The sequence below is a fragment of the Scophthalmus maximus genome, chromosome 9 (genome assembly GCF_022379125.1).
Source record: "Scophthalmus maximus strain ysfricsl-2021 chromosome 9, ASM2237912v1, whole genome shotgun sequence".
Taxonomy (NCBI): domain Eukaryota; kingdom Metazoa; phylum Chordata; class Actinopteri; order Pleuronectiformes; family Scophthalmidae; genus Scophthalmus; species Scophthalmus maximus.
Window position 1 is genome coordinate 12,679,681 of NC_061523.1, and position 20,946 is coordinate 12,700,626.

General features: G+C 43.7%; 2 protein-coding genes across 2 annotated transcripts; one reads left to right on the plus strand and one right to left on the minus strand.

The window, feature by feature from the left end:
- Positions 1-272: 272 nt before the first annotated feature.
- Positions 273-5,732, minus strand: dele1 (DAP3 binding cell death enhancer 1). The gene is made up of 12 exons (XM_035650010.2): positions 5,517-5,732; positions 4,289-4,406; positions 3,783-3,885; positions 2,996-3,140; positions 2,645-2,866; positions 2,455-2,543; positions 2,232-2,325; positions 1,924-2,066; positions 1,647-1,805; positions 1,384-1,476; positions 1,083-1,242; positions 273-911 (listed from the first exon to the last, which is right to left on the minus strand). The coding sequence occupies exons 1-12, from the start codon at positions 5,545-5,547 to the stop codon at positions 658-660; spliced, it is 1,611 nt and encodes a 536-aa protein (XP_035505903.1). The 5' UTR covers positions 5,548-5,732; the 3' UTR covers positions 273-657.
- Positions 5,733-8,691: 2,959 nt separating this feature from the next.
- Positions 8,692-19,740, plus strand: bicc2 (bicaudal C homolog 2). Its single transcript, XM_035650410.2, has 19 exons — positions 8,692-9,428; positions 10,578-10,624; positions 10,986-11,055; positions 11,184-11,263; positions 11,398-11,559; positions 11,661-11,714; positions 11,960-12,175; positions 12,292-12,543; positions 12,650-12,781; positions 13,044-13,233; positions 13,915-14,048; positions 14,154-14,359; positions 15,038-15,143; positions 15,679-15,718; positions 17,298-17,461; positions 18,234-18,453; positions 18,558-18,724; positions 18,939-19,038; positions 19,158-19,740. Exons 1-19 carry the CDS (start codon positions 9,137-9,139, stop codon positions 19,286-19,288), a joined length of 2,763 nt encoding a protein of 920 aa, XP_035506303.1. The 5' UTR covers positions 8,692-9,136; the 3' UTR covers positions 19,289-19,740.
- The last annotated feature ends 1,206 nt before the right edge of the window (positions 19,741-20,946 follow it).

The window sequence follows — 20,946 nt, forward strand, 5'->3', positions numbered from 1 at the left end:
GATATTAATAGGAAGTCATTCAAGGATTTTTTTTCATAATTTTACTTCAAATGTGCCTTTCTCATAGTGCATCACTATTGACTTTGGCATATAGTTTACAGGGGGCACACATAATATAAAAGAAACCAAACAAAACATGGACTCATTTCCCTTTCACGTTTTCTTACGCTGGCCCATTTCACCTGTAAAGAAACTGTACCATTGAAGGTTAAATTAAAACACTGATTGTAAATCTGTAGTGTAAACCCAGAAACACATTTTGCATGAGAAAATTATGACAAACCCTTTTATGAAATGAATCCCATATTAATGGAGAGAAACCAGTAACCACCTGAATGCACCAAGGTCACATGTTCTGACCAGCTGCAGAATTGATATTACGGGGAAGCTTATAATGAAAACTTAGAAAGAAAAAAGGTCATCAAATTGTCAGACATTGAATCCCATTATCTCTTCAAACTAATAAAAAAAAAATCACATATATTAACATGCAATTCTTACACATCCAAAGAAGTATAAAACATTTCCTCTCAAATCCAGACTTCAAGTTATGTACAAATCTAACACACGTTGACCTTCACCTCTGGTAAAAAAAAACATCATTCTATGAACAACAATACATTCTTCAGTTTGGCCTGTGATGGCCCAGGATAACAATCAGATCCCCACAGTCCATTGGCAGGTTCCTCCCTCCATGCTGATGGGATGGAGGTGAAGAGGTGTGGAAGGCAGCACCGACACGTCACACAGAGTCCCGGTGCTCCAGGAGTGAGGCAGGAGGGGAAGGGTGTCGGGGCGACTGGTGGAGGGAGGGACGCGGCTGGCCAGAGAGGAGAGCTGCTGCTGGAGACGATGGTTGGTCACAGAGAAGCAGGGAGCTGAACGGATGGAGCGCAACACCGCATCTTCCACTGAAGAGGAGAAGGGAGACGGATAGAATATCAATTGCTTGGCCTCACAGATATTTCCTGCTGTCTGGGCTCATTAGAAGATAATCCCTTTCACTGTCATCAGTAAAAAAAAAAGGATGAAGCAAAGACTAAGACAAATGCCTCTCATTCCAAAGGAGAATGTGTGCTTACATTTTATGTGCAAGTCTTTATGAGGCGTCAGTAAGCTCTTAGCCTGCGTGTTGCCTGCACGGGCGGCTTGTATGTAGAATTCAACCGCTGTGCTCAGGTTCTGCTTCACCCCGAAGCCGCTCTCGTAACACTGCCCCAGGAACAGCAGCGCGGTGTCATCCTGAGAAGCAGATGCATACATATGATTTCAAGCCATTTAATCTTCAAAATTAATCTTCTATAAAGAGAATCACTAATATGATCTGTATCTCAGAGATGAAGCCATTGATAAAACTCTAGAAGCATCTAGAAGGGAACACACTCCGCTCTCTGCCGCCATCTTCAGGTAGTGGACAGACTTGCTCCCATCTCTCACCGGCTCCTGACAGTAGACTGATGCAAGGCAGACCTGAGCCTGATGAGGGACAGAAACAGAAAAAGAGGGAGAGGTGGTTCAGTTCAATCAACACAATAAACACGGTCTGTCTGTCATCAACCAACCAACCAGACAATATACAGTGAGCCACTCCTAAAGTTTTTATTTCCAATGCTAAATAGAAAATAAAAAATGTTCAGGACTTCTACCTTAGTGAGTCCAGCTGCTGCCGCCTCTTTCAGAAGGTCAATAGCTGTGTCCAGCTGCTCTAAACTCTGATGCTCCCTGCTGGTCAGGAGCAGCTTTGCATAGCGGTACTGAGCCTGTGTGTGACCGCCGACTGCTGCCTGCCCGTAGTAAAACAGAGCCTGGAAAAGAAAAAAAACATCATCTCAAGACCGATTTCTGATGTAGGAGAAGAGTAACTATGATTTTCAGAATGATGAAGTACTCAAGGAAATTAAACCGTGCTGTCTGGTTTCTCACCTTCTCTTTGTCCTTGTTGACCCCTCTGCCTTTCTCATAGCACACACCAACGTTAAACTGGGCCTTGTTGTAACGCTGCTGAGCTGCAGCAAGAAAACAGGTGAACGCTTGCTCGTAGTTCTCTCTCTTGGCACTTTCTAGACCTGCCATAAGCAGAGAGATGAAGATATTAGCTGAGGACAAAGATAAAAACTGTAAAGTAAGAAGAGAGATGATAAGACATTTGGTTGGTTTAAAAAAAGTTTATCTTGAGAAGGCATCAATGTGTGAGGATTATTCAGTGTTTAACTGTGTAAATAAATCTTTACCAATGATGTTGAGGATTACAGAGACGCTGCTGTCTCCCACATGTCTGAGGTTCTGTGTTGCTGCTGCCAGCCTCTCCTCATCAGACAACATGTCCTGGAAACACAGAGGAGGATAATAAAAAACAATAATAAAGATTAGATGACAAGTCAGTGAATCCTTTGCAAGAATGAACTAAGTACTGCTGCTTCATTTAAAATAAAACTACAGGAAGTGGACTATAACCTTGTCATTAGCATCTTTTGTCTCAGTGTTGTCATGGTTGGCATCATTCTGCAGATGACGCGATGCAGACAGCAGTGATTCCTCTGAGTCTGGAAATAAAAATATATTATTATCCTCCAAAGCAAAGTTTTGGGAAAATATTACTTTTAATATAATCTTTCAATTATGAATAGCACAGCACAGAACAAACCGGGTATAGGTGAATCCTGGTCGATGAGTGCCCTCTGGTGGTCAGAGGTGGAGCTGTGAGCATTCAAATTCTCACTGCTGCTGTGAAGTCTGGCGTCACCTGAACTGCTGCTGTTGCTGCTGCTGCTGCTCTGAGCCACAGGCTGATCTTGCTTCTGTGTCACCGGCTCGCCCTGAAGGCACAACAAACTATTTCCCCTGGGCAGGACATCATGCCTGGATACTGTACAACCGACAGAGAAGCAAAAAAAACAAACAGTCAGGATTCAGATCACAAGATTAAAAAGAAAAAAGAAGTGTGTGAGATGGTGATGATACAGTACAGTGTTACAATGACACCAGAAGCACTCACAGATCTCCAACAGGATGCGGTAGCCACACTTTTGCAGCGTGGAGGGGGCTGTCAGGGCTCCAGGCGCTGGACTGCGCTCTGTGCCTGAAGATAACTGAGAGTGTATCCTCCTGCAGATCTGCATGAACAGAGCTGCTGCTGCTCCCTGCAGAGAGACATCAGTCTCAATGTCAATAGATGGCTACAAGGATGTGCATTGGTAACCATGAGTAGTAACACACAATCAACAGTTTGAGATTATGTGGAAAAATCAGGTTATAAAGGAAATCAAACAAGTGCAAGTCTCTGCATTAGAGTTTGAAGTAATAAATTGCTACAGGTGAAATGATACCAGTTCTAGTGGTTCTGGACGGTATTTTCATTTGCTGTTCTTTTTATCATGAGCTTGTTCTTTATATCATTGCTATAAATATATTAAATGGTAAAAGCTTTCAAAGGTGAAAGTCAATCAAGCACTATTTTCCTTATCAGTCAATACTGTTCCAAGAGAGTTATCACCATCTGTTTGTTCATTCAGAAGCAGCAAGCGGAGGCGTCCTTCATCTGACCCTGTCAGACTCTTTTTCAAAAAGTGTCTAAAAAAACTATTCAGCCTGTTATTACATCTAATTGCTCATTAAAGATCTCATGTCCAAATTTTTCAGCAAATTGCTGGTTGTTGGACTGAAAGTTGCTGCTTGAAAAATGTTAACACATCACCCAACCCTAATGAACATATAAGTAAATGTGTTGTTTGGGGTGATGGGTGATGTATTTAGAGTTGAAAATGTAACAACAACAGACATACCCATCCCACAGCATCCAGCACTGTGTAATCTGGAAGCTCGGTGTAGCCAAACTGAAATGTGCGCTGTTTCTTCCTCCTCTCTCCATCCTGCTCTTTCTGAGAGCTGAGAGAAAAACAGCACAAACAGAATCTTACAATGACTATTTCCAGTGTTGTATCGAGGCATCATAGAAAAGGCAGAAGGCTTTGATCCTTCGACTAGCCCTGTTAATACAATGATGCAATCAGCTGAAAAAGTGTCAGCGAGTGTAATACAATGAGAGCATGGGTTCAGATAGGGGTAAAGGAACAAGAAAGGAAAGAGATGAGGAAAGTTTCTGAGGTTTAATTCGAAGGTTCTCTTTTAATCAGCTGAGTATAGGGAAGGCAGAGAGATCAAAGTAACGTTCAATGGATTTCTTTTCCGTTTCTTACTCTTTTTATTATTTTTTTTGCTCGACCTTTGCTGCCAAACCTGGAAATAATCTGGACAGTTAAAATTAAAATGAAGGAGGTGTGGAAGTTACCTGATGTCAGAGGAGTTTCGAGAGGTGGAGAGGACTGCAGAGCTGTTGAAGACCTCATCCTCCACATGGTGGTTCTGTGGCAGTCGCAGGGGGGTGCTGCCATGGCAACGATGCAAAACTGAATTGGTAGGATGACAAAAACGAAAAAAATGTCAATGTCCACTGTTGAAATTTCAAAGAGCGACAGGAGGCTGAACCTCCCAAAGAAAACCTCTACAAGGCAAACAGAATCGAAATTTCTAAGAAATCTCTGACAAGAAATTTCTAGGAAAGAACGGTTCATCGGTTCATCATTTAAGTGGACAGCAAAGTTTCCAGTTTTCCTGTTTTTGCGCATGGACCTGACCTGTTTTACACTGACTGAAAGACTCTTCATAAGACACTAGGACTACTTCGAATTAACTAACTGGAAATTAATCCAGTTAAAGCACCTAGAATAAAAAGCAAATTACAAATCATTTCTAATAATTGTGGGCAATTAGGTGGCAGCAGAACATGTGCAGCGTCCAAAGGAGTGAATCCAAACCCATGCAAATGAACACATTAAGTTCTGACAGAGACAAATACAGACAGCTTTATGTTAAGTATTTAATTAATACTATTAGTATTAATAGTACTGATACCAAAAAAAGAAGCGAATCCATCATGTTAGATCACATCCTGGGAAAATTAACATTCTCCTTAGTACTACAGCATTTGCAACTCTGCTGCTGTTGTGAGCATGTGAACAATTTGCTTGGCAATAATTCGCTGAGCACATAGAATATGATCTAATAATAACACGAGCCAAAGCATGAATATGATGGAAATTGCAATGAAATTGTAATTAAATCACATTTGAGTGCTTCCCAGCACTAACAACTAACTGACAATGATGCCCCATGAATATAATTATACAATATATATAATCAAATTCAAGACTCTTCACCGGCATCTACGGTAGTAGCTTTTCCAGGGAGGAGATTTCATCGCTTTTAAATACAAAGCGCAGGTGTGTCCTGCAGCCAGCTGACACGCTGCGTCGTGTTGCTATGTCCGTGGGTACAACAGAGCCACAGCTCGGCCACATGGGACGGTCCAGAAACAGCTTGTGAAGGAGCTGACTTCCACCGACTCGCACCAGAATAAACCGACCGACGGTGTCAGGGGACTCCAGCGGCTGCTGGCGGAACACCACACACGGCTAACGTCGCGACACACGGACGCTGTTGCACAGACGGTCTCTCACCTCTTCCAACAAAACCCTGCACCCTCCACATGGCTGGTCGTCCACAGCAGGTTTAACTGTCGAGTTGTGTCCGAGGCGACGTGGACAGGTTCATCTCAGCGGCCCTCCCGGTCGGTGAATGGCCGCTGCAGCCGGTCCTGGGGCCGGTTTCACTACGCCAGAACAGGATGGTGACAGCCGTGGACTGTGAACCGGTCACGAGTTGTTTTCAGACTGGAACCGGAGGTGACGTCACAGAGAGAGAACGAAAGGGAGGTGTACGACCGCTCACAGCGCCCCAGTGTGGCACGTGGCGGAACAACAGCCTAACTGCGGCCCACATTGGAGGTCGAGTTTCAATAATACTGTCAATGAAAAGAGTTTATTTCTGAAACGTGCAAGGGGAGGAAATTATATTTTTGCAATCTTATTTTTAACAGGATTATGTAACATTCATAAACATGTAGTAAAAGGTAGGCTTTTGCTATTTGGTGGTTTGTATTTCCCCCTGCCAAGGAGGTTATGTGATATTGCTTTGTCTCCTTGTTTTTTGTTTGTCTGTCTGTTCTCTTATTTGCTTCCATATCTGTTTGCTTGTTTGCCGGATTACTCAAAACCCATATGGGCAGATATGGCTCTGGATCCAGGAATTTTTTCTTCACCACTACAAGATGGGGCAACACTTGACATTTTGAGTCATATGTTCACAAATATATAACATTATTAAAATATGTGGGTCAGATGTTTTATTATATTTCACCTCGGTTTACATCCTGTCATATTTCAAATAAAAGGGTTATGACTTGAAGATTTATCAGACACAACATCACATTATGATTCAAGATGCACATCTGTTAATTGTGATAATGCACAAAAACACAGTTTAATAAATGAGATATGAGGTGTGTTTTGTTTCCTCGTGACCTCAGTAATCAGCAAAAATCCTAACCAGGAAATTTTCCAGATTTGGGATCTGGGACTTTAATGCTGGGTTTAAATATCATAAACAGTGTGAAGAAAATGCAGTTATATTTTATGCATTATTGCATTGCAGTATTAGAGTATTAACTCAAGGGTGGAATCTTAATTCTAAACCAAGCTACTCTGCTTTAGGTCTCACATAGACATAGTTGACATAGGCTGCTGCATAAATAGGATACTATATTTTGATGAACCCATTTCAAATCCAAGGCACAATTTGGTAGCTCCATGTTGCAGAAATACTTTAGTACCTGAAGGAATGTTCTGAATTCCATATTTTCTAAAATCTATAATTCATAGAAGTTCAGCTCACCTAAGGAAGATAGTGTTTTATTTTCAAATAAAGTTTCGACATAGTCATGAATTTGGCATAGAGACCACCAATATTTATGATGCTTTCTAATCAAAGATTAACCATATTTCTGCCATTAATTCTTAGACTTCTTGCATCTGCAGCACTTCTCTCATCCCCAGTTTCCCAGAGGACACATAAATGATTATTAAGGTTTTTCAGCTCTGGTATGATTGTAAATATATAATGGGCAGTGAGGTGGTGTGATGAATTAGGAGAATAGATACTGTTACATGATTTCTTATGTATGTGAACTCTATGCATTGTATGATGATGAATAAAGGATTCACTCATAGGGTCAGGGGTTGGTTTAGTCAACGGTCCAGAGATCATCAGTCACTCTGCAGGACGGCTTGGCTTTTCTCTGCTTTGCCTGTGGGTCGAACAGTGACGCACGCCCCGACACTTTTACTGGAAACACACACACTGAGATGGGTCTAAATGAGGGGCTGGAGGGAGGAGCTCTGCATTGGTAAAGTTAGATTTAACCCAGAATAACTCACCTCTTGGCCAGTTTCCATGGTGACACAGTCATCATGACTTTCACTTACCATCCTCCCTGGGCAAATAAGTTGAGCCTGCAGTAATTTGTAATGTTAGCAAGATCTTTGCACTGCAAAATAATGTTTGCTGACTCGCCCGGGGCCAAATTTGTCTGTGCAACATGCAAAGCGCAGAGTTGAGTTGGAAACAGAGTCCCACTACACCTGACTAATTGAGGAGTTTATTTACACCCATGTTTCAGTTTGTACTCAAGGTTTCAATTTTTGAGAAATTCAAAGCAAGGACTTAATAATTCTTCAGCAATTTCAGAAATCTAAATTGTCCCCTTTTGCATCTTTTAAACCACTCTTCCTCTGTCACTGGAGATTATGACTCACTGATTGCCTGTTTGATCAAAAACAAGTGGGCTTCTATGCAGTGGGTGTAAACATAATGATAGAGCCAAGTCATATTACAGGCAGTAGTGGAAAGTAGCATTTACCCACTTTACTTAAATACAGTTTAATGGTGCTGGTGTTCTACTAGTATCTTAACTGAATGCTGTTTTATATTCTACTCATTTACATTGAATTAACATTTATCTCTCAGCTACTTGTTAATATACAGATTAAGCTTTTACATACACAATAAGTTCATAAAATACAGCATATTGTTGATAGTTACCAGAAACTAGCAGTTGCCGTTTTGGGGAGCACAAACAAAAAGCTGTGTTTTTGTCATGTTTCAGAAGTTTTCACCAGCTTCTCCAAGGAGAAGGTTCCCCTCTTCTTTTCTTTGTTTTCTGTTATTAATAATATATCATAAGCTTATGATCCTGTGGAGGAGACACAACCACCAGGTGGAGAACCACTGAACTACCATTGATGTTTTGTAGTAAATATTAACATGTCCCTGGGAAATTGTTCAGAATAATGAGTACTTGCTGATAATACTTCTGTACTTTTACTGAAGTAAAATTTTAAATGCAACATTTTTACTTGTGGTTGGGTTTTTTTTCATTTCTTTTTACAAAGTTGCGCTGATCATTGTACATAAGTAAAGTTTGGACTTTTGAATGATTTTCTTCTTTCATTTATGTTGTAAGCTCTCCTTCCAAACAAACACCACACACTCACCGCTGTGATGCACCCCTACACTCCCCTGCACCCCGACCTCTGGAATCTCAAGCCCTTGTAGGTCTCATTCAGACGAAGGGGAGGGAGGGCAGCCGTGGACAGACGTGCAGGGGAACCCAACTGGATGTCCAGTTTATTTTGTTAGCTGTGTGGGCTGGTGTCAGATGGTTTGCAGGAAGTGAGTTTGAGTGTGTGTGAGTGTGTGTGTGTGTGTGTGTGTGTGTGTGTGTGTGTGTGTGCGTGTCTGTGTGGGTGATATGTGAATCTTGTCTCCTCACAGGCTTTCGCTATCTATCCACATAATCTTAGGACGTTGAATTGAGGATTACAGAGGATTTGTTCAGAGCAGAGTGAGCTTCAGTTGAAGTTGTAGATTTTGTTTGTCTGTCTGGAGCCAGTCAGATAGCAAAGACATGGCCTGTGTTGGAGTAAAGAAGTGGCTTTCCTTCCATGCAAGGCAAGGCCACAGCAGCAAATCCTTCAAGCTTCAAACAGCTTGGAGGGAGAGAGAAAGACTTAGATTTGTGTACTAAATTAAGTGAAGGGGGCGGGGGATTTAAAGAAAAGGCACAGGGGGGGTGTTTCTTGCCCCTCTCTCCCCTTTTCTCTCTCCCTGCCGGTCTCCTTGGTCACACATGCACACATACTACTCGCACACACACAAACATTGACGAGGGCTCAGTCCTGCTATGGCCACCACCACCACCGCCACCACCACCACCGAGGAGAGATCTCTGGTCCTGGCCACTTTAGCACCGCAGCAGCCTGACTTGGAAACTAGCGTAGAACCCGGCTCAGCAGCAAACCCTGAGCCCAGTGAGACCCAGTGTGAGAGAGAGGGAAAGGAGGATGAGGAAGAGGAGGACGCGGGAGGAAGCTCTTTGCCGGGGCAGGAGAATGCGAGAGGGCAGAGTTCGGACCCGGAGTGGCTGGAGGAGAGGTTCAGGATCGACAGGAAGAAGCTGGAGAACATGTTGTACGGTGAGTGAGATGAGATGTTCAAAGTTCAAATGACCATACACCTGAACTCCACGGTTTCACGTTGTTATCATTCTCACAGCTGCTTTTTCTGAAACTTGTTCCGAGTCTGAAGCCTGTGATGGCCTCCCTGTGTGCTCCTCCTCCCAGTCCTTGTTATCTACCTGACCTTGTGTGTCTGTCAGGGCCTCCAGCTGGCTGCTCCCTTGTTGTCCCCATCAGTATACCTGTCATCTGCTTAACTCCTGTTGCTGTATCATCATGATTTATGACCTGTAATTGTTTATGCATTCAGGAGTCTTTTTTGCTATTATCATTCCTGTCTGCGAAGCAGAGGTAACTGCCTCTGTTAGTCATCACTGCTTGGCAGGTTTATGACAAATGCCTCCCCTGTGTTACTGGGGAACATCTTTCTGACAGTGTGCTTCTGCTGCAGATAGAGGCTGATGTTTGTCTGTTTGTCCTTGCGCTGGGCTCTTGATGGGAAAGTGCTTCAGCAGGTTCAGCTCTGATAACTGTTGGTTGTTTGACTGTGTGTGCAGCTGGGGCTGTGCTTTTGTGGCTATTTGAGCAGCCGCTGTCAGGCAGTAATTACATAGCTCATCCTTTCAGGTGATAATCTGTCACACTGCACTTGAGACGTCAGTCTGATGGGCCATGGGGCTGTTGGTTTCGGTTGCATGTTCCTACTCGATTTTGGAGCCATTATTTAATGTTTTGGGCAACTGGGAGGTCTTTGCGTCAGCAAATGCCATCGCTGTGATTAGCTGTCTCTAGGCTAATTTGTGGTTGCCCCCCCTCACCCACCATTTCTCGCCACCCCACACTGTTCTCTTCCCATTCCTCAGCTTTGGCCAGCGTAACCCATAGTGATGAGGGGGGGTGAGGGCGTTCCTAGGGCTCCCCCAGTACCCTGTAAATGTCACCATGGAACGATGGCCTTTTAAAATTGTTTACGTTCCTGGCAACCTCTTGTTCCAGTCACTTGGCCAAGTAAACATTTAAAAGTTGACTTTGCACACATGCTTAATATTGGACATTATTGTGCTGTAAACAGAAGAATGTGTTGCTGCTGATCAACAAAGCGTGAGAAAAATCACACTGCAGGAAATTGATTCTATATCTATGTGTTTTTTCTCTGTGTCTTTTCAGCTCCAAAGCATGGAGATGCTGAGACAGGCGAGGAGTTTTTTGAGAGAGTAAGTGAATCTCCACACTCTATCACATTTCATTTATAAACCAGGAGATGAAATAACAAAGAAAGTAAAACTCATGTGTTCCAAGTAATCATCAGAGCATAAGAATGTAGCTCAGAGATCAACAAGCGACTCCCTGCCACCATTCTAACATTTGTTCCATACTCTGCATTTTATGGAGGTGGTAACTGCAGCCTTTGAAATGCAAACGAGGGTTTGTATTCTTAGATCCCTGAGATCTGCTGCATCTGGACGTGCCTGTTCTGATTGCATGTGTTGTGACTTGTGTGTTTCTTTGACGCATACAATGACCTGCCCCATCTTTCTTTGTCACTCTCTCTCTCTCTTGTTTGTGCTTCCACAGGTGATGAGAGAAACTAACACACAGGTGAAATGGCCATCCAAGCTGAAGATTGGAGCCAAGTCAAAGAAAGGTGACAAGCACTTGATATTTCAGTCCCACACCATATCAGCGCTTGGTGGTTCCCAGTCTTGTGTTTTTCACTTTTACTCTCTGATTCATATGGCATTACACATTAAAAACCTGTCTCTTTTCATTTAGATCCACATGTCAAGGTGGAAGGGAAAAGATCCAATGTTTTGGAAGCCAAAAAGAAGATCCTGGAGGTGCTAGAAACCAGGGTACAAATGCAGACAGACTTTTACATGGATGTTTCTGTTTCACACAAACATATATTATTTTGAAAAAATTCCTTTGTGCTAGGTTTAAAATATCTTGTAATCTTCACAAATGACACAATTCATATAAAACCCAGGTGAACAAGGTAACTCTGAAGATGGACGTGGCCTATACCGAGCACTCCCACGTCATCGGGAAAGGTGGTGGAAACATAAAAAAAGTGATGGAGGTCACATCCTGTCACATCCATTTCCCTGACTCCAACCGCCACAATGCTACGGGAGAGAAAAGCAATCAGGTAACAATCTCTAAGTTGGCATTTTACTGATCTTCTAACTGCGGTTTTAAGAGGAAAATAAGTGTCATTTCAATGACATTTTTTCCCCCAACCTCGACCAGGTCTCCATTGCTGGGCCCATAGAAGGTGTGGAGGAAGCCAGGAGGAAGATAAGAGTGAGTGATCAATGTGTGATTTGCGGAGATTTTTGTTTATCTCAGCATTCAATTTCTTGTCAGACACAGAGATCAATAGGTGATTAATTGCATGGCTGTCACAGAGAAGACAAGTATCTCAGTCAAATAGCCACTGACTGCCTTTGTGTCTCTCACATCTCCTCATTTCCCCCTCCTCTCTTTGTGTCCTCCATCCCTTTCTCACGCCCTTTCTCTGGCTTTCCACACGATCTTCGTTGTCCAAGGAACTGCAGCCACTGTCCTTGACCTTTGACCTCCCAGTCAGTCTGGTGCCCCAGGCTCTGCCAGATGCAGGCTCACCGCTCATCCAGCAGGTAATGCAGACGCTGGGGGTCAGTGTGAGCTTCAGGGCTGTGGCACCCCAGCCTCAGGCTCAGCCCCCCTTTTACGGAAGCTGTTGCACCATCTGGGGCCTGCAGGGCAACGCAGCTGCTGTCAAGGTGAGCATGAAACATTTTTGAGAGACATCTAATCCAATCTATAGTTGATGCATATTAAGATAAGATAATTATATCATATAATATCATGTGTGTACGTGCAAATCATCACCTTGCAGAAGGCGACTTGCATCCTGATGGACCTGCTGCTGGGGTCAGAGGTCACAGGCGGTATAGTGAGCAGCCAGCTGGATGTCACCTCCCAGCAGCATGTTTTCCTGTTGGGTCAGAACGGAGCTCACTTCCTGAGCGTCATGCACCAGACCCAGACCCAGATCATCTTACCAGACCTCAGTGCTCCTCAGAGCCCTCCCTCGCTGCTCATCCAGGGCAGCCCCGACGGAGTGTGTCTGGCTCGGCAGCAGCTCATGGTACAGTGGGGCGTTTAGTTTTTGTTCAGGCAGAATTGTGCCAACGAACATTGTGGGGTGTGTTGTAATAACAAAAGTTTTCGTTATCCGTTGTGTGCATGTCTAGGACTGTTTGCCTGTGTGTTTGATGTTTGACATGCGTGAGGATGGAGAGGCAGATCCCTGTCAGCTGGCTCAGATGATGCAAGACCTGGGAGTTTTCATTAGTGTCAAGCCCAAAGTAAAACAGACCAGCAAGGTACAGTTTTATCCATATAGCTTTGCTGCTGTCTCGTTGTTTGAGACACCATCTGAAAAGAAATGGTAATCTTGTTGTTTTGTTGGCTGCCAGTCTCATCTTTAGCTCTTTTTCCACACACACATACATACACATTAAATATGAAATGTCTGTTGGAGTATTTCTTGAATGTTTACTTTGCTTTTGAACGTAAAACTATTCTACCTTGCTGTGGTGAGTTGAATAACAATTTAAAACTCTGGTGCTGGTGTATATTTATCAGTCAGTGGTGGTCAAAGGTCTGGAAAGGAACATCTCCTGTCTTTATGAAGCCCGCCGTCTGCTCCTGGGGCTGGATTCCTGTGAGATTGCCAAGGTAATCGATGTGACCCCTGACCCCATGTTAAACGGCAGCGGGCTGACCAACTATTGGCTCAACATGTTGCTGCAGCAGCTTCGTCTGTCTGAGCAAGGTAAGGATTCGCGCACATACACTGTATATGTGCCTGTGTGGGTGTGTTTCTATCAAAAGGACAAAGAAATGGCAAAGTCACAACTGTACAATATGTTTAGATAAAAACGACACACATTACCCTGCCCCTCTTTCCCACATAACCGTCCTGGCTGACACTTGGCAGCAAATAGACTGCACTCATTTTTAATTGGATGGTCTCAATCTTTCAAAAGAAAATACTGTAAGTAAGCCATGAGGAATTTTTGAAAGATGTTATATTCTCATTAACACCTTAGAAACATTGGTTTTGGAAAAAAAATGCAGACAAAAGAATCTACTGACGTGACCATCCTGAATCAAGAGAAAAAATTTCAATGTTAACTCTTTTGTAAGTAAAGATCCATCATAGCATTTTATCTCACCTTATGTGCACATAATGCTGTTTTTATTGTACTTTCTTAATTTTTTTGATACCTTTTCTCTCAAATATTGCATTATCCAAAACCATTCAGAATTTTGGTTTATTTGGTCAATGAGAATGTTCTTTCTCCATTTCTGGTTATTGTTTTACTGAGGTTTTTCTTTTATGAACACACGCAGAAGAGTGGCTGGGATATTATTGTCACTCTGTGTGTTTTTTTTTTGACAGACTAGTGCGATCTTTTACTCTCTCTCATCGTGTGCCCTTCATTCTGATTAGGCCCCATGTCTGCTCCCACTCAAGAGGTGCTGAGTGGTACCAAGCCCCGGCCCTCACCGCCACCAGGCCTCATCCCTCCCGCTGACGAGGGGAGGACAGGTTTGAAGGGAACAGACAGTCGGCCATTGGAGAAGGTTTGTCACTGCAGCCAAGCTGCCAGTACCACCAATACACAATAAATCCTTCCTGACAGATAAACCTCTACAAAAGGAAGCACTGTATTGTCTCCTTTTCCTCAGATCCTTGAAAATGAGGACCAGTCTGGTCAATCAGAGGATGAGAGCTGTAAGGGGATGGTGATGTCATCAGCTGAGGTGTGTGATGCAGTGAACAGCATCAGTAGGATGGCATTGATGAGTCGGAGGGGGAGTCTGCAGGGCCCTGAAATTGTCAAGGTCTTTGGCCAAGGCAGACGACATTCAACAGGGCAGGCGCTAACCTACAGGTGAGCTCTCAGAGACTCGCCTCTTTCACTTGTGAGGGGAGTGTGTTGCCTTAGATCATTTCTCAGAGGGGTTATCCTCCTGTTAACATGAGTGTTATTCTTACCTGAATCCAAATAGGGTTAGTCATAAAATAATAATAATTGATTAACCTTGTGGGGGCCCAGGGGTTTTCCCCAAATGGAAGAGATGAGTCTTGACAATGAATCTTTAAAGAGAAAAGTCCCTTGTTGTGATAGAGAGAGTGAGAGAAAAGGGGAGGGGGGGGGGGGGGGGGGGGGGGGGGGGGGGGGGGGGGGGGGGGGGGGGGGGGGGGGGGGGGGGGGGGGGGGGGGGGGGGGGGTATAGTAATTGCTGTGGGCCTGAGGCAGTCTACATGCAAACACACACACACACACACACACACACACACCTGCGTGTACTACATCCGTAGAGAATCCGAGATTCCATAAATTAGAGTTAGACAAAGTAATGCTTGTTGGCCTCATCTATAGTCACTTATTTTGTCCTTTTGCAAAGTTTGCAGTGCTGTGCAGTTTTAACGCAACATTTCAACACTGACTTCCTTCTGTGATACTGCTGTTGTTGGTCTTCCCTCAAATGTTGCACACTGCCATCACTATTTAACATATCCTTATACATATTTGTGTGTGTGTGTGTGTGTGTCCTGAATGTGGCAGACTGCTGAACACAGAGATGGAGGGAGCAAGGACCGAGCGGAGGAACAGCCTGAGGAGAGACATGATGCTGGCTCAGGATGTTCGCACTGACTCATCGAAGGCGGAGGTTTTTTTTCTTCTCTTGTGCTCTCACATAATCATACACACTGTATGTATGAATATCTTTATTTGACTACAACTTATACTAAGTGGACATACAATCAAACTTCTGTGGAAAGACAAAGTGAGGGTGTAAGAGAGTTTTAGAGGTAATTATCAGGGGAGTGCAGGTGAAAGAGGAAACAGGATTAACACAATGTTCATTTTTATGCCAGCCATGGATTACAAAATAGATTGAAAACAGTAGGAATATTTCAGTTGTGGTCTTATGTAACCTGCAGATTTGCACATCCCCTATCCTGCTAAGATTTGATTCTGGGAATCGATTTTTGTGTTAGTTCTTCCCCTCTTATTTCTCATTTTACCTTTACAAAGTTTACTGCACGGTGGATTAACAAGTTTACTGGGAAATGTTGTTTTATGCAAGTGATTGTTCCCGCTGCAAATTGGGTCCCCCCTGCTTCTCCTCAGCAACCAGAGAAAGGAATCATTCAATTTCATGCATTATTTATCTACCCTATTTCCTGCTTGTGCTTTTGTAGGATTATGACTATGAGAAAAAGAAACTACTGGCAACCAGAGGTTAGTGCTCCTAAATGTTTAATACTTCTTCCTGTCTTATTGTGTTTCTGCCACAGCAATTAGGGCACTGCTGAGTAAAAGTATTTATTTTCTTATCGATCTTTAGTTGCTGCGTATTGCAGCAGATACCTGGATTTATAAATGTGTTGCAGACGAATATGGCAAACAACGTTTGCCCTAAATTGTTGTTTTGCATCTTTAAACATACATTTTTCATACAACCAAGTTGTTTTATGGGGGAGTTTAAGAAGGATTAGGAAACTAGTTGACTTACAATTGAATACATGTTTTTAAGAAATGATTTAATGTCAAATGATTAGGTAGGATGAAGTAGCCTTTTAAGTTTGAGTATGTTATGGAGGCAACACATTAATATCCTGAGCAGAAGCAATGGTTTGATGGAGGGGTGTATTTTAGTGCTGCTCACAGCCAAGACAACTGATTAAGGGAACCTGTTTATGGGCTGCACTGTGCCAAAGTTATAATAGAGAAGCATTGGCACCCTGGCTTAATTCACACAGGACAGACCACAATGCAGACAGCACACACATGTATCTAGACAGCTGTGCTGTACAACTCAAACCCCCCCCCCCCCCCCCCCCCCCCCCCCCCCCCCCCCCCCCCCCCCCCCCCCCCCCCCCCCCCCCCCCCCCCCCCCCCCCCCCCCCCACACACACACACAGGATACAAGCTCATCCATCATGAAGAATGAGATCTACTGGGAAGATCTGCAGCCAAATGGTACTAAACTCCCTCAGTGTTGCTTTATGGGAATATGAATTAGCAGTTTGAATGGGCCATCTGCCTCACAGACATTAAGACACCCATATGCCAGTATATGAATGGGACAATTACTCAAAACACTCACACACATGCACACAAGCACACACACACACACACACACACACGCACACGCACGCACATACGACAACCACAAAGAGTGCAATATCAACAGTCATAATCCTGTTGATATTGCACTCTTTGTGGAGTGCTGTTAAAGTTTTTATCACACATTCATACATGGATCCCGGTTCTGTGCCAAAAGAGGCCCAGGATCTCTTGTTTGTCATTTGAGTGTGTGTATCTGTCTCAGCTTCTGCTATTTGAGCCTTATTCATTAATTTATCAACTGAACCCAGGTTGTCCAATTGACAATATCAGAGATATGAAGATATGAGGAACCTGCGATGCATTTTCATGATGGACCGACTACAGATATGAGCATATTTGCATGCTACAGACAGTATCGATCTAATTTTTGAATTTGCTGTACCAAGTGCATATTTCTGTGCAGCTGTACAGCTTTCTGCAAGTGTGTGCACATTCTGATATTTCTCTCTAATGCTGCTACAATCAATATTTTTACAGTAACAATAGAACTAATGATGATGTTTATGAAAGTTGTCATTGGTAATAATGATACTACATCATAGATCCAGATATTGCCTTCAGAGAGTTGATGGAGACAGAGTTGAATTTGTCAGGAACTCAGAATCAAATGTTCATGCTTCTCTAACTAAATGTGGGAGCAGCCTAGCATTGGCCTAAACACCAGTTACACCATTTTCCTCTCTGTCAGCCATGCAGAGGAAACCTGTGGTCACCGAGGTCCAGACACCCACAGACACCTGGAGTGGCCTTGGCTTCTCCAAGTCAATGCCAGCCGAGGCTGTCAAAGAGCTCCGTAACATCAGCCGCCGCAGTTACAAACCCTACCTGAGCACCAGCACCAGCCAGCAGCAGGTACAAAACTAATGTTAACTGAAACTCTGGTTTAATTCGCTGAACTTGCTGGATTCTTTTGAGCTGCCAAAGCTGTCTCTTGTTGCAATGTGGTAGAACAAGAACCCCCGTTGTGGCCCACTAACACGGTCTCATTCATTGGTGTTGCCCTCTAACCGCGTGAGACATTTATCTCACTGTGTGGTAAGCACGGCCAATTTGTACACTCAATTTCCTGGGGTCTGATACCATCGCCTCAGTCAACACAACCACTCACCACCAACCTGTTTACCTGAGCTGTTTCAGCGCGTCTCTCCTCGGCTCTTTCAAAAAGCCTCCTGACCGGCCGCTCTCTGACTGCTCAGCATCGAGTGATGGTCGTGCATACTCACAGGTTAATACTGGTATAGCAAGAAGCATTCCTCCCTGGCAGACCCTAGAAACTCTGAAGTAGCATTGGCTATGCCACCTGCATCGATAATTTGAGCGAGTGCAACTATCACAGGTCAGCCGACAGAGGGAAAAATGAAGTAGGTTAGACACATGATTAATAGCTTCTCTGATTGGATCTTTGGGCCAGTTGATATTATGTCCACTGAAACCTTCATCACACAAGAGAATTTGTAATCAATTTGAAGACGTTTGTTCTGGCCTCCAGCACAGACCGAGCGAAGACAAATGAAAGAAAGGGAGGGTAACAGAAGAACACGGTTCTGCTCTGTGTCAAGTGTTTGAGGATGAAAAAGAACACAGATAAATGTTTAGTACTGTCACAATTTATCTCTCTTTGTAGTCTTGGGCCACTCAGACAGGGAAGATCTGTAATGGGAGTGACTCTGAGAACTGGAGGGACAGACGTGGATCCACATCCTCATCCTTTCCCGTCTCTTCCTCTTCTTCCTCCTCCTCCTCTTCCTCCTCCCCTTCCTCACCTCCTTCCACTTTCCCCTCATCCACCTCCTCCTTCCCTGCATTTGTATCGTCAATGAACAGAAGCAGAATCGACAAGCCTTGTAAGTTTTACACTGGTGCATTGTGATTTTCGACTTGAAAAAGTGGTCACTTTCTCGTTCACAACTTTGACCTTCTCCGCTGAACTCTGACCTTCGATGTACAGCAGAGAGCTTCCCGAGCAGCGGCAGCTACTTTGACGGCGCATGCTCATCGAGGAGGGCATCGACCTGTAGTCAGCGGAGCCCCTCCCCCCAAATGTGTGATGACCTGCCTGAGCTGCTCAGTCAACTTGGCCTACTCAAGTACATTGATGTGTTCGAACAACAAGAGGTGAACACATGCAGAGAGCTGTGAACAATCATTTCATGAGTGAAAAAAAATCTGTGTGTAAAACCATTTACATAATCACACCCATATGTTGCATACTGGCTGGGATAGCTGCAAGGAAGCACACACATACAAACACACTCTTGTCCTCCAGCCAAATTACTTTTAAGCATTATGAACTGGTATTGTGATGCAGTTGCTCTCTGTACTCATCCAGATTGACTACCAGACATTCCTCAGTCTATCTGAAGAAGATCTGAAGGAAGTGGGTGTCTCCACCTTTGGAGCAAGACGCAAGATGTTATTGGCAATCTCAGGTGACAATCTAATGGCCAATCTTTGATTCAGATCAGCTTCTCCGTCTGTTAAGGTGTTAAGTGTCACTTGCCTCCTCTTGTGACTGTGATTAACTTTTAACGTTTATCCTTCCATGCAGACCTGAACAAGAGCAAGAGGAGGCTCTCAGACACAGCTGCTGTGAAGCCCGGATACCTGGAGGGCGGTGCTAGTGGAAGACTGCCACGAATCGTGGATCTAGAAGTTGCTGCTCAGAGTAATCGCTGGTGAGAGAAGATGCCAGCCAGTTCTGAGCTCTATCTGACCAGCAAGGAGCTATTTAAAAATCAAAGAAATGCATTGATTCTGTTGCCAATGTGAAAGTCTTATCTGCTTATCTTTTACTATGAATGGTTAAATGAGCAAACATTATGTAGACATTTAAATGCAGTGCCTTTTCTCTACAGCCATACCCCAAAGGTTTTTCTTTAAAAAAAATGAACTCGAGACAAGGAGGTCTTCCTTTACAATCCTCTGATTCTGCAAGAAACATACATGTGAAAATATTGATTATATTTCTCTTTTGTGGCATCTTTTATTGTTATAAAGTGCCTTTATTATGCAAACTTACCATGGTTGTCACACATTTATGCAATTGTACATAGACACCCCTGCCCCCCTCCAAAAAAATTACAATGTATTATGATAGTGATGATGAATAAAAAAAATATTTTAAGGTTTAACCGGGAAGACTGTGTTCCTTTTGTTGGGGTTGAAATGAGCGATTAGATCAGTGTGTTAAACCTCTGAGCCACCCCGGCATCTCTGAAGACATTATTCTTCAATTAAAATCGCATAGAACCAACTGTAGTTTGAACTTGCCATCAACTCAGGGCTAGTGCCAGACCACCAGAGGGCACTGGTGACACACACACACACACACACACACACACACACACACACACACACACACACACACACACACACACACACACACACACACACACCCTCTGTTTACACATTTAAATCACTTCAGTGTTGCATGAAAAATAATGGATTTGTTTCAGGAGGGGACAATAGAATTAGAGCTCCAGGTGGAGTTGGCTTTGAAATATACAGTAGCACCAATCAGTTAGTAAAATTATTATTAAGAATTATATATAATTCAAAAAGCTAAACAGGAAGCTTAGCTTTTTGAATTATATATAATGGAAGTTCTAATTTATTTTATCACTGTCGCCAGGAGTGAATCCACCGGACCCACTTATGAATTGTTGACTTGGGCTACACCCAGCAATTTAGTGCAATCAGGGGGACCTCACTGTCGGACAACAGTGTGATCTCTCTCTAAATTTGCAAATTTGGAGTTGTGTTTTTGGTTACCACACCGAAGCGATGGATCCATAAAACCTCCACCTGACCTGGGGGCATGAGGGGGCCGATCTGTTCAGACGCTCCAGAAGCTGGCTGGTACATTGGCAGTCACGCATGAAGGAGAGTGTGGGTGGAAGTGGTGGGCTGTGACAGATTAGTGAGAGATGATCCCTACTTATTACAATGTCTCTGCTAATTACAGAGGCAGGCTTTAGACCAGTGATCCTCGAATTTGGTCCTCGTGCCTTATTGGTGCAGTGCTGGATTTCCAGTCTGTCAGGTAATAAATTGCACGTAGTTCTCAATCGGTCCTTGATCACACAGCTAGAATGAAAACAACCTGAGAGAACCAGCAGTGCTCTGGACCCTGAGGACTTTGGAGAGCCACTTGGACTTTTCACTTGCTAAAGTGGCAATCTTGGCCCATGGCCCAGCTACATGGTGGGCATGCAAAATGAAGGTAGCTGTCTCCGACCGCTGCATGTTCTTTAATTTAAGTACTCTACACTTCTCCATATCCATGGATTTGAGAGGGTAAAAGCATGGCTTTTCTCAGGTTCAGCAGCTAGATCATG

Bases quoted from the DNA above. Each gene is read 5' to 3' on its own strand.
- bicc2 (XM_035650410.2), top strand. From the start codon at position 9,137: ATGGCCACCACCACCACCGCCACCACCACCACCGAGGAGAGATCTCTG. The intron at 12,544-12,649 runs GTACAGTGGGGC...GTGCATGTCTAG, and splicing joins TGGCTCGGCAGCAGCTCATG to GACTGTTTGCCTGTGTGTTT. The intron at 14,360-15,037 runs GTGAGCTCTCAG...TGAATGTGGCAG, and splicing joins GGGCAGGCGCTAACCTACAG to ACTGCTGAACACAGAGATGG.
- dele1 (XM_035650010.2), bottom strand. From the start codon at position 5,547: ATGTGGAGGGTGCAGGGTTTTGTTGGAAGAG. The intron at 3,886-4,288 runs GTAACTTCCACA...TTTTTCTCTCAG, and splicing joins CGAAACTCCTCTGACATCAG to CTCTCAGAAAGAGCAGGATG. The intron at 1,477-1,646 runs GTAGAAGTCCTG...GTCCCTCATCAG, and splicing joins CAGCAGCTGGACTCACTAAG to GCTCAGGTCTGCCTTGCATC.